At 53.1% G+C, this 14,975-nt stretch overlaps 1 protein-coding gene across 1 annotated transcript in view; it reads right to left on the bottom strand.

Annotated features, from left to right (window-relative positions):
- Nucleotides 1–4,343: 4,343 nt before the first annotated feature.
- Nucleotides 4,344–14,975, bottom strand: part of LOC133148935 (leucine-rich repeat-containing protein 24-like) — a 29,983-nt gene continuing 19,351 nt past the window's right edge. The window contains exon 5 of the mRNA XM_061271758.1: nucleotides 4,344–4,977. Within this exon, the coding sequence (XP_061127742.1) occupies nucleotides 4,834–4,977 (144 nt within the window). The 3' untranslated portion in view covers nucleotides 4,344–4,833. The remainder of the gene's footprint in view (nucleotides 4,978–14,975) is intronic.

Raw genomic sequence — 14,975 nt, 5'->3', positions numbered from 1 at the left:
CAAACCTCAAATCAGAGCTCAAATGAGGTCACTCTCAGTCAAACCATACACACGCACACACACACACAATGCGCATTCCTATCGTCTCACAGGCAAGCAGGGGAGCCCGCCCTCCAGTGGATTTTAACAACTCTTTAACCTTCCTATTGTGTAAGGAAAACTTATCTTTACCTTTTTCCCAAAGTAAATATAAAACCTATCTTTTCACGGAGAAAGAAGCCAAACCAGCTAAACAAGGGATAAGGAAAACCCACCACAGATGGCAGCAGAAAACTAACACAGTAGGAAGGTTAGTGAGGAGGCCCCACCACACCTCAGCGGGATTTAACTGCTCCAACTACCTGTACTTCTTTATTTCTTTAGAAAACAGAGGAGTCTGCCCTCCTGTGGAATTTAACTGACGTTTACGTCAGGGGACTCCAGCATCCCATACAGAATTTAACTGTCTCTAAATATGCACTTGATAGGGTCTAGAATTGTCAAGGTTTCAAGTGACCTCTTGCCACTACACTTCCATTCCTTTCAACAGAATCAACATTCATACTCACAGTCCGCTGGGCCTTTCCCTCGGACGATCTCGTCAACCACTCCGGCGTCCAGCTGACTGATCGAGTCAGCCCCGTGAAAAGGGTTTCCTTTATATGCCTTGGCCAAGGACTTGTCCTGCGTCGAAAAGTCAGCCGGAACCCGAAGTAGGTCTATTGAGATCCCGGACGAGCCCCCAAAAATCTGTCAGGTTCAAAATCAGCAAAAGGATCAGCAGACAAAACCAGTGAGGCAGAATGTTGAGTCTTTTCTCGCGAGGAGTGCAACCAGACTTACAGCAGTCCAAAATACACTAAAGATCTGTCACACCCCTCGCTCTTTTTATTTTGGGATGCCCTACCTACAATGTGAGACTAGCCCCTAACAGGTGGGGGGGGGAAAGCATGGCCTAGTCTCATGAGAAACAAAAAGAGCGCAAGGACAAAATGCTATGTAAAACAAGTGCTCACAAGACGTCATGAGAAAATAAAGGAGCGCAAGGACATAAACAAGTAGTCACAGACAAGACGTCATGACAAAATTCTATGTGAAACAAGTAGTTACAGACAGGACGCCATGGGAAAGGAGTGCAAGGACAGAATGCCATGTGCAGACATCAACAGAGTAGATTGAGCTATCAGCAACTTTCTTGGATTCCCAGAGGTGTAGAAGGTCAGGAAGCCCCAGACAGCATCGTATGACTTGTTGTGGACTGGTGGACGTCTGCAAGGCGAAACAGCAAGCATTCTGCGCAATAACTTATTAATAAGTACTCATTAGGGAACGCATGATAACATATATATACAATTTATCTAACAGGTACAGTGAAAATCTGTCACATATCCCGCTGAACCCGGTGACTGGTCTGTCCATATGGGGCCTGAGTGACTCAAAAGATAGTTACCCTTATAAAGGCTATGTCCAAGTTGAGTTGGAGCTGCCAGACAAGTCAAAATGGAACAAAGCCAAGGCTGTGTCTGTTCTGGCGTTGGTGTGTCCTGACCCTCGTTGTTCCGAGACAATACCCGTTCCTATTGGCACCAATGTCAAGGGTGTTCGGCCTTTTCAGTCAAACTCTACTCAGAAAGTCCTGGAAAATGTAAAGTCCGTTAAAGTTGAAGTGCACAAAGAAAACTACTCACCTTCTTCTGAAAAAAAAAGTCCCGCAGACGACACCAACTTACCTGTTGCTGATGTACGTAGACTTCCAGCGGACCGCGCGCGGCTCGGCTGACGGCGCAGCGCGATCTGGTACCGCTGCGCGGGACGAAACACGCCCCGCGCAGAGTTCCAGGCGGCCGGGAAGACATTTAAGCGCTGCCGCTGCAGCTGCGGCGGGGAGTTGCCTTCCGCCGGTTGACACGACGAGTAAATACACCAGCAATCGCACTTACATAAAATGGACAGGTCCTGGTCCTCTCATCATAGCCCCTGGCACAGAACACATTGCCATTTGTCAAGTCAAAGAAAAGAAAACCCTTGGAGACAGTATACTCCTCACTGAACGTGCTCACTCACCTGCTCTTCCTCCAAGTGTCCTAGTCCAACCAACGGTGTTATTCTCGAAGATGTTAGACACTAATAAGTTTCTGGTGCTTCTGCGAAATGAGTCTCTAAAGTCAACTGCTATCCCTATGGGGACTGTGATTGCACATTTGCATGTCGCTGATGTTGTGACTGATACACCAAGCTCCCATGCCAATATTGTTCCAGCTATGGACCCCTGCTTGTTTAACTTTAGTGATTCGGACATCAGCGAAGAATGGAAGGAAAGACTCAGTACAAAGCTTGCTCAGCATCCCAATGTGTTTTCTACAGAGGAGTGGGATGTGGGTTTGGCAAGAGGTGTAGTGCATAACATCCGGGTAAACAATAACACTCCTTTCAGAGAACGGTCTCGGCGCATTGCACCTGCTGACTTGGATGATCTCCGGCGTCATCTACAAGGTCCGCTGGCTGCTGGAATCATAAAGGAATCAAGGAGTCCATATGCATCCCCGATTGTCCTTGCACGTAAAAAGAATGGCCAACTTCGCATGTGTGTCGACTACCGCACCTTGAACCGCAGAACCATTCCCGATCAGTATGCCGTGCCTCGCATTGACGACGCCCTTGACTGTTTGTCCGGCAGCAAGTGGTTTTCGGTGCTGGATCTGCGCAGCGGCTACTACCAAATCCCAATGGCCGAAGAGGACAAAGAAAAAACAGCATTTATATGTCCTCTGGGTTTTTTCCAGTTTGAGCGGATGCCACAGGGAATTACTGGTGCCCCTGCAACGTTCCAGAGACTGATGGAGAAGACTGTTGGGGACATGCACATGCTAGAAGTTATTGTTTATCTGGATGACCTGATTGTGTTTGGCAAAACATTAGAGGAACACGAACAAAGACTTCTCAAAGTCATTAACCGCCTTGAAGAAGCTGGGCTCAAGCTGTCTCTGGATAAGTGACAGTTTTGTCGCCCTCAAGTGAACTATGTTGGGCACATCGTCTCAGAGCATGGAATTGCCACAGACCCCGCCAAAGTTGAATCTGTGACCAAGTGGACGCAACCCACAGACCTCACATCTCTCCAGTCTTTCTTGGGGTTTTGTGGTTATTACCGTAGATTCATCAAAAACGATTCCATCATCGTTCGTCCGTTAACCGAGCTATGCAAGGGTTATCCTCCAACACAAAAGAAGAAAAAATCCAATCCTTCACCAGACAAGAACTATTACAAAAAAGAAGAGCCTTTCGGTGATCGGTGGGACAAGTCCTGTTCAGAGGCTTTCCAAAGGATCACCCACTGCCTCACAAGTGCTCCTGTGCTGGCATTCGCTGACCCGACCAAACCTTACATGCTTCACATCGATGCAAGTTATCAAGGTTTGGGTGCCGTTCTAAATCAGGAGTACCCAGAAGGGTTAAGACCAGTCGCTTTCGCCAGCCGCAAGCTAAGTACATCTGAAAAGAACTATCCAGTACACCAGCTGGAGTTTTTGGCACTCAAGTGGGCTGTAGTCGACAAATTCCACGATTATTTATATGGAGCTCAGTTTACTGTGAGAACAGACAACAACCCGCTCACCTACATTCTCACGACTGCCAAACTCAACGCAACAGGACATCGTTGGCTCTCCGCCTTGTCCACCTACAATTTTACCCTGCAGTATACACCGTGTTCCAAATTATTATGCAAGTGATATTTATCTCAGATTTTCCAAAATAGTCGGCGGTGGTTCCTTGAAAGGTTACCCGGCTTTCGAGCTCTCCTGCCCGGCGTGAGTTTCGCGTCCGCGCCCCCTCTTTGGCCGGCGGTGGTTCCTTGAAAGGTTACCCGGCTTTCGAGCTCTCCTGCCCGGCGTGAGTTTCGCGTCCGCGCCCCCTCTTTGGCCGGCGGTTGTTCCTTGAAAGGTTACCCGGCTTTCGAGCTCTCCTGCCCGGCGTGAGTTTCGCGTCCGCGCCCCCTCTTTGGCCGGCGGTGGTTCCTTGAAAGGTTACCCGGCTTTCGAGCTCTCCTGCCCGGCGTGAGTTTCGCGTCCGCGCCCCCTCTTTGGCCGGCGGTTGTTCCTTGAAAGGTTACCCGGCTTTCGAGCTCTCCTGCCCGGCGTGAGTTTCGCGTCCGCGCCCCCTCTTTGGCCGGCGGTGGTTCCTTGAAAGGTTACCCGGCTTTCGAGCTCTCCTGCCCGGCGTGAGTTTCGCGTCCGCGCCCCCTCTTTGGCCGGCGGTGGTTCCTTGAAAGGTTACCCGGCTTTCGAGCTCTCCTGCCCGGCGTGAGTTTCGCGTCCGCGCCCCCTCTTTGGCCGGCGGTGGTTCCTTGAAAGGTTACCCGGCTTTCGAGCTCTCCTGCCCGGCGTGAGTTTCGCGTCCGCGCCCCCTCTTTGGCCGGCGGATTTTTCAATCAAAAACAAACAAGTTACATTTTAACATAGGAGCCTTTATTTAATAGCAGCTTCACAATTCTTGCATCCATTGACCTTGTGAGTTTTTGGACAGTTTCTGGTTGAATTTCTTTGCAGGATGTCAGAATAGCCTCCCAGAGCTGCTGTTTGGAAGTGAACTGCCTCCCACCCTCGTAGATCTTCTGCTTGACGATGCTCCAATAGTTTTCAATAGGATTGAGGTCAGGGGAGGATGGGGGCCACACCATCAGTTTCTCTCCCTTCAGTCCCATAGCAGCCAAAGCTGCTGAAGTATTTCTTGCAGCATGAGATGGTGCATTGTCGTGCATGAAGATGATTTTGCTACGGAAAGCACGGTTCTTCCTGTTGTACCATGGACGAAAGTGGTCACTCAGAAACTCCACATACTTTACAGACGTCATTTTCACGCCTTCAGGGACCCTAAAGGGGCCAAGCAGCTCTCTCCCCATGATTCCGGCCCAAAACATGACTCCGCCACCTCCTTGCTGACGCCGCAGCCTTGTTGGGCTATCGTGGCCGTCCACCAACCATCCACGACTCCATCCATCTGTAAAGTCAAGTCAAATCAAGTTTATTTGTATAGCCCTAAATCACAAGCAGTCTCAAAGGGCTTCACATAGACAGAAATTGACAATTATTCTCAATTTCTACACCTACCTGGACCATCCAAGGTTGCACGGCACTCATCAGTGAACAGGACTGTCTGAAAATTAGTCTTCATGTAATCCTGGTCCCACTGCAGCCGTTTCTGCTTGTTCGCGTTGTTTAGGGGTGGCCGAATGGAGGGTTTCCGCATAACTGCAAGACTCTGGAGGATCCTGCACCTCGACGTTTGTAGGACTTCACCGGCACGTGCAGCGTCGAATATTTGTTTGCTCGTCTGTAGTGGCATGCTAGCAGCCGCCCTCTTGATTCGACGTTTTTGTCTTGCAGAAATCCTCCTCGTTGTGCCTTTATCGGCACGAACCCGCGTGTGCTCCGAATCAGCGACGAATTTCTTTACAGTCCGATGGTCACGCTTAAGCTTTCGTGAAATATCGAATGTCTGCATACCTTGTCCAAGGCATTGAACGATTTCACGCTTCTCGACAGCAGAGAGATCCTTTTTCCTCCCCATGGTTGAACGAAATGGCCGAACGCTTAAAAACGCGGAATTTAAATAGACTTTCCTTAATTGCGCTCACCTGGCAGACTATCATGTGACTATCACATGACTGAGGTTGATTTCAGTCATTTAAAGAGACATACAATACCGAGAGTTTACTTGAAAAACAAAAAATGTAATCTTTATGACACTTAAATACATTTTGCATAATAATTTGGAACACGGGACCGTGTTCCAAATTATTATGCAAATTATATTTATCTCAGATTTTCCTAAATAGCTTCCTTGAAATCTTAGCCGCCCTCCGAGCTCTCCTGCCCGGCGTGGGTTTGCGTCAGCGCCCGGTAACATTATGGAAGCTAAAAGAAAGAAAAAAGAAACAAATCTGAGTGCGATTGCTGGTGTCATTTACTCGTCGTGCCGACCGGAGGGAGGCCACTCCCCGCCGCAGCTGAACAGTCATCCCGGCCCAGTGGAGGTCTGCGCAGGGGGGGTCTTCCTTGAAATCTTAGCCGCCTTCCGAGCTCTCCTGCCCGGCGTGGGTTTGCGTCAGCGGCCGGTGTCATTTACTCGTCGTGTCCACCGGAGGGAGGCCACTCCCCGCCGCAGCTGAACAGTCATCCCGGCCCAGTGGAGGTCTGCGCAGGGGGGGTCTTCCTTGAAATCTTAGCCGCCTTCCGAGCTCTCCTGCCCGGCGTGGGTTTGCGTCAGCGGCCGGTGTCATTTACTCGTCGTGCCGACCGGAGGGAGGCCACTCCCCGCCGCAGCTGAACAGTCATCCCGGCCCAGTGGAGGTCTGCGCAGGGGGGGGTCTTCCTTGAAATCTTAGCCGCCTTCCGAGCTCTCCTGCCCGGCGTGGGTTTGCGTCAGCGGCCGGTGTCATTTACTCGTCGTGCCGACCGGAGGGAGGCCACTCCCCGCCGCAGCTGAACAGTCATCCCGGCCCAGTGGAGGTCTGCGCAGGGGGGGGTCTTCCTTGAAATCTTAGCCGCCTTCCGAGCTCTCCTGCCCGGCGTGGGTTTGCGTCAGCGGCCGGTGTCATTTACTCGTCGTGCCGACCGGAGGGAGGCCACTCCCCGCCGCAGCTGAACAGTCATCCCGGCCCAGTGGAGGTCTGCGCAGGGGGGGGTCTTCCTTGAAATCTTAGCCGCCTTCCGAGCTCTCCTGCCCGGCGTGGGTTTGCGTCAGCGGCCGGTGTCATTTACTTGTCGTGTCCACCGGAGGGAGGCCACTCCCCGCCGCAGCTGAACAGTCATCCCGGCCCAGTGGAGGTCTGCGCAGGGGGGGGTCTTCCTTGAAATCTTAGCCGCCTTCCGAGCTCTCCTGCCCGGCGTGGGTTTGCGTCAGCGGCCGGTGTCATTTACTCGTCGTGTCCACCGGAGGGAGGCCACTCCCCGCCGCAGCTGCAGCGGCAGCTTTGAAACGTCATCCCGGCCGCCTGGAACTGTGCGCGGGGGGGGCGATGCGTCCCGTGCGAGGTACCAGGTCGCGCTGCGCCGTCTGCCTGGCCGCTTTGGGCCCGCTGGAAGTCTATTAAAGCTCCGCGATCTCCGCCTCGGTGCTTAAAAAGCGTCCATCCGCTCTCCTGGAGCTTTTTTCGGTCATCTCGTCCGCGTGCACGGCCTGCCGGTGGCACCGGCTGGAGCTCCGCAAAAAGCTCCATTTCTGTTAAAAATGCTTAGCCGCGTCCCTGGAAGCCCAATCGGGAGTAAAAAGTGAGGGGGAAGGCCGCCAAAGCACCGGCTGGAAGTGCGCAAAAAGCTCCATTTCTGTTAAAAATGCTTAGCCGCGTCCCTGGAAGCCCAATCGGGCGTAGAAAGTGAGGGGGAAGGCCCCCAAAGCACCGGCTGGAAGTGCGCAAAAAGCTCCATTTCTGTTAAAAATGCTTAGCCGCGTCCCTGGAAGCCCAATCGGGCGTAGAAAGTGAGGGGGAAGGCCCCCAAAGCACCGGCTGGAAGTGCGCAAAAAGCTCCATTTCTGTTAAAAATGCTTAGCCGCGTCCCTGGAAGCCCAATCGGGCGTAGAAAGTGAGGGGGAAGGCCCCCAAAGCACCGGCTGGAAGTGCGCAAAAAGCTCCATTTCTGTTAAAAATGCTTAGCCGCGTCCCTGGAAGCCCAATCGGGCGTAGAAAGTGAGGGGGAAGGCCCCCAAAGCACCGGCTGGAAGTGCGCAAAAAGCTCCATTTCTGTTAAAAATGCTTAGCCGCGTCCCTGGAAGCCCAATCGGGCGTAAAATGTTAGGCGGAACGGCCCTGGAGCTCCGTGTGGAGGTCCTCAAAAAGCTCCATAACGTGTTAAAAATGCTTAGCCGCGTCCCTGGAAGCCCAATCGGGCGTAAAATGTTAGGCGGAACGGCCCTGGAGCTCGGTGTGGAAGTCCCAAAAAAGCTCCATAACGTGTTAAAAATGCTTAGCCGCGTCCCTGGAAGCCCAATCGGGCGTAAAATGTTAGGCGGAACGGCCCTGGAGAAAAGAAATCCGCTCCTGGTACCTAAAATTTTCTCCAGCGGCGGGCTCGGAGTCTCATCTTTCTCCTGGCCGAGAAAAGAGCACTTTCCCCAGGACACCGAACCAGTCAACGTCCCCCTCCTGAGTGGACAAAAAAAATCCACTCCTGGTACCTAAGATTTTCTCCAACGGCGGGCTTGGGACGAAAATGAATCTTCCTCCCGAAATTAAACCACTATAGGCGGACGCCAGCCCCAAGCACCAGCCCGCATAATAATTTGGAACACGGCACCGTGTTCCAAATTATTATGCAAATCTAATCGGGCGTAAAAAGCAAGGCGGAACGGCCCTGGAGCTCCATGTGGTGGTCCTCAAAAAGCTCCATAACGTGTTAAAAATGCTTAGCCGCGTCCCTGGAAGCGTAATCGGGCGTAAAAAGCTAGGCGGAACGGCCCTGGAGCTCCATGTGGAGGTCCTCAAAAAGCTCCATAACGTGTTAAAAATGCTTAGCCGCGTCCCTGGAAGCCCAATCGGGCGTAAAAAGCAAGGCGGAACGGCCCTGGAGCTCCATGTGGAAGTCCTCCAAAAGCTCGATAATTGGTTAAAAATGCTTAGCCGCGTCCCTGGAAGCGTAATCGGGCGTAAAAAGCAAGGCGGAACGACCCTGGAGCTCCGTGTGGAAGTCCTCCAAAAGCTCGATAATTGGTTAAAAATGCTAAGCTGCGTCCCTGGAAGCGTAATCGGGCGTAAAATGTTAGGCGGAACGGCCCTGGAGCTCCGTGTGGAAGTCCTCCAAAAGCTCGATAATTGGTCAAAAATGCTTAGCCGCGTCCCTGGAAGCGTAATCGGGCGTAAAAAGCAAGGCGGAACGGCCCTGGAGCTCCGTGCGGAAGTCCTCCAAACGCTCGATAATTGGTTAAAAATGCTTAGCCGCGTCCCTGGAAGCGTAATCGGGCGTAAAAAGCAAGGCGGAACGGCCCTGGAGCTCCGTGTGGAAGTCCTCCAAAAGCTCGATAATTGGTTAAAAATGCTTAGCCGCGTCCCTGGAAGCGTAATCGGGCGTAAAATGTTAGGCGGAACGGCCCTGGAGCTCCGTGTGGAAGTCCTCCAAAAGCTCGATAATTGGTTAAAAATGCTTAGCCGCGTCCCTGGAAGCGTAATCGGGCGTAAAATGTTAGGCGGAACGGCCCTGGAGCTCCGTGTGGAAGTCCTCCAAAAGCTCGATAATTGGTCAAAAATGCTTAGCCGTGTCCCTGGAAGCGTAATCGGGCGTAAAAAGCAAGGCGGAACGGCCCTGGAGCTCCGTGCGGAAGTCCTCCAAAAGCTCGATAATTGGTTAAAAATGCTTAGCCGCGTCCCTGGAAGCGTAATCGGGCGTAAAAAGCAAGGCGGAACGGCCCTGGAGCTCCGTGTGGAAGTCCTCCAAAAGCTCGATAATTGGTCAAAAATGCTTAGCCGCGGCCCTGGAAGCCCAATCGGGCGTAAAAAGTTAGGCGGAACGGCCCTGGAGCTCCGTGTGGAAGTCCTCCAAAAGCTCGATAATTGGTCAAAAATGCTTAGCCGCGGCCCTGGAAGCCCAATCGGGCGTAAAAAGTTAGGCGGAACGACCCTGGAGCTCCGTGTGGAAGTCCTCCAAAAGCTCGATAATTGGTCAAAAATGCTTAGCCGCCTCCCTGGAAGCCTAATCGGGCGTAAAAAGTTAGGCGGAACGGCCCCAAAGCTCCACACGGAAGTCCGAAAAAAGCTCCTTGATTGGTTAAAAATGCTTAGCCGCCTCCCTGGAAGCCCAATCGGGCGTAAAAAGTTAGGCGGAACGGCCCCAAAGCTCCACACGGAAGTCCGAAAAAAGCTCCATGATTGGTTAAAAATGCTTAGCCGCCTCCCTGGAAGCCCAATCGGGCGTAAAAAGTTAGGCGGAACGGCCCCAAAGCTCCACACGGAAGTCCGAAAAAAGCTCCATGATTGGTTAAAAATGCTTAGCCGCCTCCCTGGAAGCCCAATCGGGCGTAAAAAGTTAGGCGGAACGGCCCCAAAGCTCCACACGGAAGTCCGAAAAAAGCTCCATGATTGGTTAAAAATGCTTAGCCGCCTCCCTGGAAGCCCAATCGGGCGTAAAAAGTTAGGCGGAACGGCCCCAAAGCTCCACACGGAAGTCCGAAAAAAGCTCCATGATTGGTTAAAAATGCTTAGCCGCCTCCCTGGAAGCCCAATCGGGCGTAAAAAGTTAGGCGGAACGGCCCCAAAGCTCCACACGGAAGTCCGAAAAAAGCTCCATGATTGGTTAAAAATGCTTAGCCGCCTCCCTGGAAGCCCAATCGGGCATAAAAAGTTAGGCGGAACGGCCCCAAAGCTCCACACGGAAGTCCGAAAAAAGCTCCATGATTGGTTAAAAATGCTTAGCCGCCTCCCTGGAAGCCCAATCGGGCGTAAAAAGTTAGGCGGAACGGCCCCAAAGCTCCACACGGAAGTCCGAAAAAAGCTCCATGATTGGTTAAAAATGCTTAGCCGCCTCCCTGGAAGCCCAATCGGGCGTAAAAAGTTAGGCGGAACGGCCCCAAAGCTCCACACGGAAGTCCCAAAAAACCTCCATGATTGGTTAAAAATGCTTAGCCGCCTCCCTGGAAGCCCAATCGGGCGTAAAAAGTTAGGCGGAACGGCCCCAAAGCTCCACACGGAAGTCCCAAAAAAGCTCAAAAATTTTCTAAGTGCCAACGGCTCATTCGCCGTAATGTGTCCGCTCCGCGCTGGTTCCCCGGTCGGCCGCAAATAGCGCAAAATCAGCCTAAGTGCAGTACCAACTTTGGTCTGTTGGTGCGCCAGAGTACGATGAGTTGGTCCCCCTAGTCACTGTACTCATTACCTTTACCCCCTAATCGCAAAATATAGTCAGAACGTATATGCAGAAGACTTTTTTTTCTTTTTTAAAATTTTTCTAAGTGCCAGCGGATGCTGGCACACAAGCTGTCCGAGCTACGACGGTTCCCCGGTCGGACAGCGAGGGTGAAAAAGCGGTCCTGGAGGTCCGATAAAATTTTGCGAATATTTTCTAAGTGTCACCGAGGGCTGACACGCAATCTGTCCGAGGCGCGACGGTTCCCTGGTCGGATCCGAATGTCGAAAATTCGGCCTCTCCACCACGGAGGTCGGTGAGAATTTCAGAATATTTTCTAAGTGCGAGCGTGGGCTGCCGCACAACTTGTCCGAGTGGCGACGGTTCCCCGGTCGGATCCGAATGTCGAAAATTCGGCCTCTCCACCACGGAGGTCGGTGATAATTTCAGAATATTTTCTAAGTGCGAGCGTGGGCTGCCGCACAAGCTGTCCGAGTGGCGACGGTTCCCAGGTCGGCCACGAATGGTGAAAATTCGGCCTCTCCACCACGGAGGTCGGTGATAATTTCAGAATATTTTCTAAGTGCGAGCGTGGGCTGCCGCACAAGCTGTCCGAGTGGCGACGGTTCCCCGGTCGGCCACGAATGTCGAAAATTCTGCCTCTCCACCACGGAAGCCGGTGAGAATTTCAGAATATTTTCTAAGTGCGAGCGTGGGCTGCCGCACAAGCTGCCCGAATTGCGACGGTTCTCCTTTCGGATCCGAATCGCGATAATTCGGCCTCTCCACCACGGAAGTCGGTGAGAATTTCAGAATATTTTCTAAGTGCGAGCGTGGGCTGCCGCACAACTTGTCCGAGTGGCGACGGTTCCCCGGTCGGTTCCGAATGTCGATAATTCGGCCTCTCCACTACGGAGGCCGGTGAGAATTTCAGAATATTTTCTAAGTGCGAGCGTTGGCTGCCGCACAAGCTGCCCGAATTGCGACGGTTCTCCTTTCGGATCCGAATCGCGATAATTCGGCCTCTCCACCACGGAAGTCGGTGAGAATTTCAGAATATTTTCTAAGTGCGAGCGTGGGCTTCCGCACAACTTGTCCGAGTGGCGACGGTTCCCCGGTCGGTTCCGAATGTCGATAATTCGGCCTCTCCACTACGGAGGCCGGTGAGAATTTCAGAATATTTTCTAAGTGCGAGCGTTGGCTGCCGCACAAGCTGCCCGAATTGCGACGGTTCTCCTTTCGGATCCGAATCGCGATAATTCGGCCTCTCCACCACGGAAGTCGGTGAGAATTTCAGAATATTTTCTAAGTGCGAGCGTGGGCTGCCGCACAACTTGTCCGAGTGGCGACGGTTCCCCGGTCGGTTCCGAATGTCGATAATTCGGCCTCTCCACTACGGAGGCCGGTGAGAATTTCAGAATATTTTCTAAGTGCGAGCGTTGGCTGCCGCACAAGCTGCCCGAATTGCGACGGTTCTCCTTTCGGATCCGAATCGCGATAATTCGGCCTCTCCACCACGGAAGTCGGTGAGAATTTCAGAATATTGTCTAAGTGCGAGCGTGGGCTGCCGCACAACTTGTCCGAGTGCCGACGGTTCCCCGGTCGGTTCCGAATCGCGATAATTCGGCCTCTCCACTACGGAGGTCGGTGGGAATTTCAGAATATTTTCTAAGTGCCAACGGCTCTTGCGCCGTAAAGTGTCCGCTTTGTCTGGTTCCCTCGGTCGGCCACAAATGGGGAAAAATCAGCCTCTCCTTCTGGAGCTCGCGCCAACTTTGTCGAATATTTTCTAAGTGCCAACGGCTCTTGCGCCGTAATGTGTCCGCTTTGTCTGGTTCCCTCGGTCGGCCACAAACAGCGAAAAATCAGCCTCTCCTTCTGGAGCTCGCGCCAACTTTGTCGACTATTTTCTAAGTGCCAACGGCTCTTGCGCCGTAATGTGTCCGCTTTGTCTGGTTCCCTCGGTCGGCCACAAATAGCGAAAAATCAGCCTCTCCTTCTGGAGCTCGCGCCAACTTTGGCGAAAAATTTCTAAGTGCCAACGGCTCTTGCGCCGTAATGTGTCCGCTTTGTCTGGTTCCCTCGGTCGGCCGCAAATGGCGAAAAATCAGCCTCTCCTTCTGGAGCTCGCGCCAACTTTGGCGAAAAATTTCTAAGTGCCAACGGCTCTTGCGCCGTAATGTGTCCGCTTTGTCTGGTTCCCTCGGCCGGCCACAAATGGCGAAAAATCAGCCTCTCCTTCTGGAGCTCGTGCCAACTTTGTCGAATATTTTCTAAGTGCCAACGGCTCTTGCGCCGTAATGTGTCCGCTTTGTCTGGTTCCCTCGGTCGGCCGCAAATGGCGAAAAATCAGCCTCTCCTTCTGGAGCTCGCGCCAACTTTGGCGAAAAATTTCTAAGTGCCAACGGCTCTTGCGCCGTAATGTGTCCGCTTTGTCTGGTTCCCTCGGTCGGCCGCAAATGGCGAAAAATCAGCCTCTCCTTCTGGAGCTCGCGCCAACTTTGGCGAAAAATTTCTAAGTGCCAACGGCTCTTGCGCCGTAATGTGTCCGCTTTGTCTGGTTCCCTCGGTCGGCCGCAAATGGCGAAAAATCAGCCTCTCCTTCTGGAGCTCGCGCCAACTTTGGCGAAAAATTTCTAAGTGCCAACGGCTCTTGCGCCGTAATGTGTCCGCTTTGTCTGGTTCCCTCGGTCGGCCACAAATGGCGAAAAATCAGCCTCTCCTTCTGGAGCTCGTGCCAACTTTGTCGAATATTTTCTAAGTGCCAACGGCTCTTGCGCCGTAATGTGTCCGCTTTGTCTGGTTCCCTCGGTCGGCCGCAAATGGCGAAAAATCAGCCTCTCCTTCTGGAGCTCGCGCCAACTTTGGCGAAAAATTTCTAAGTGCCAACGGCTCTTGCGCCGTAATGTGTCCGCTTTGTCTGGTTCCCTCGGTCGGCCACAAATGGGGAAAAATCAGCCTCTCCTTCTGGAGCTCGCGCCAACTTTGGCGAAAAATTTCTAAGTGCCAACGGCTCTTGCGCCGTAAAGTGTCCGCTTTGTCTGGTTCCCTCGGTCGGCCGCAAATAGCGAAAAATCAGCCTCTCGCCCTTCAGGTACCAGGCGTTGGGGTACCAGGGGTAAGTGCAGTACCAGCCTTGGTCTGTTGGTGCGCCAGAGTACGATGAGTTGGTCCCCCTAGTCACTGTACTCATTACCTTTACCCCCAAATCGCAAAATATAGTCAGAACGAGTGTGGGGAACACAAGTTTTGGCCCCGAGAACCAGGCGGCTGGTGTCTCTAGCGATGTGTTCCCCCCCAAAAAGTGTTCACATGCTCGGACAGCGAACCTAGGAGCTACCGCAAAGCACTCTGGAAGTGCAAGAGCGAAAATTTTTCTAAGTACAAAAACTCTCGAAAATTTTCAAAGTGTCACAGTGCTCGAAAATTTTCAAAGTGCTACATGCTTTCCATCCAAGGAAGGAATAGTGGAGGACCGGCCTAAACACAGGCCGGCGGAACGACGGGGAGGACCGGCCGCCTCCTTAAACACAGGCCGGTGGAACGTTGGCAGAATTCTTCTCGTGGAGGACCGGCCGCCTCCTTAAACACAGGCCGGTAGGAACGGTTGGCAGAATTGCGTGACGGCCGCCTGCTCCCGGCGTCCGCACGTGAACGAACACCCCCTCCCGGGGACGGCCGTCTGCTCCCGACCGCCGTCCTTCACCCCCTCACCTTCCGGACCCCCGTCTGCTCCCGGCGGGCCTCCGAGTACCCCCACCTTTTCCCGAACTGACCGACAGGCAATGAGACCCGCCTTGGTAGGGCCCCCACCGGCCCCGGCTCGCGCCGGCGTTGGGTGGACGGTTCCTCCCCACTTGCGGGTCGCTCTCCGTGGAGGACCGGTCGCCTCACTAAACATAGGCCGGGCGAAAATCTGCGAATGTTATACATCCAAGGAGGGAGGACCGGCCGCCTCCTTAAACCACCGGCCGGGCGAAAATCTGCGAATGTTATACATCCAAGGAGGGAGGACCGGTCGCCTCACTAAACATAGGCCGGGCGAAAATCTGCGAATGTTATACATCCAAGGAGGGAGGACCGGCCGCCTCCTTAAACCACCGGCCGGGCGAAAATCTGCGAATGTTATACATCCAAGGAGGGAGGACCGGCCGCCTCCTTAAA

This window comes from Syngnathus typhle, unplaced genomic scaffold, assembly GCF_033458585.1.
Source record: "Syngnathus typhle isolate RoL2023-S1 ecotype Sweden unplaced genomic scaffold, RoL_Styp_1.0 HiC_scaffold_206, whole genome shotgun sequence".
Classification (NCBI taxonomy): Eukaryota; Metazoa; Chordata; class Actinopteri; order Syngnathiformes; family Syngnathidae; genus Syngnathus; species Syngnathus typhle.
The sequence above is the reverse complement of the archived record's forward strand: the minus strand, read 5'-3'. Positions and strand labels throughout refer to the sequence as shown.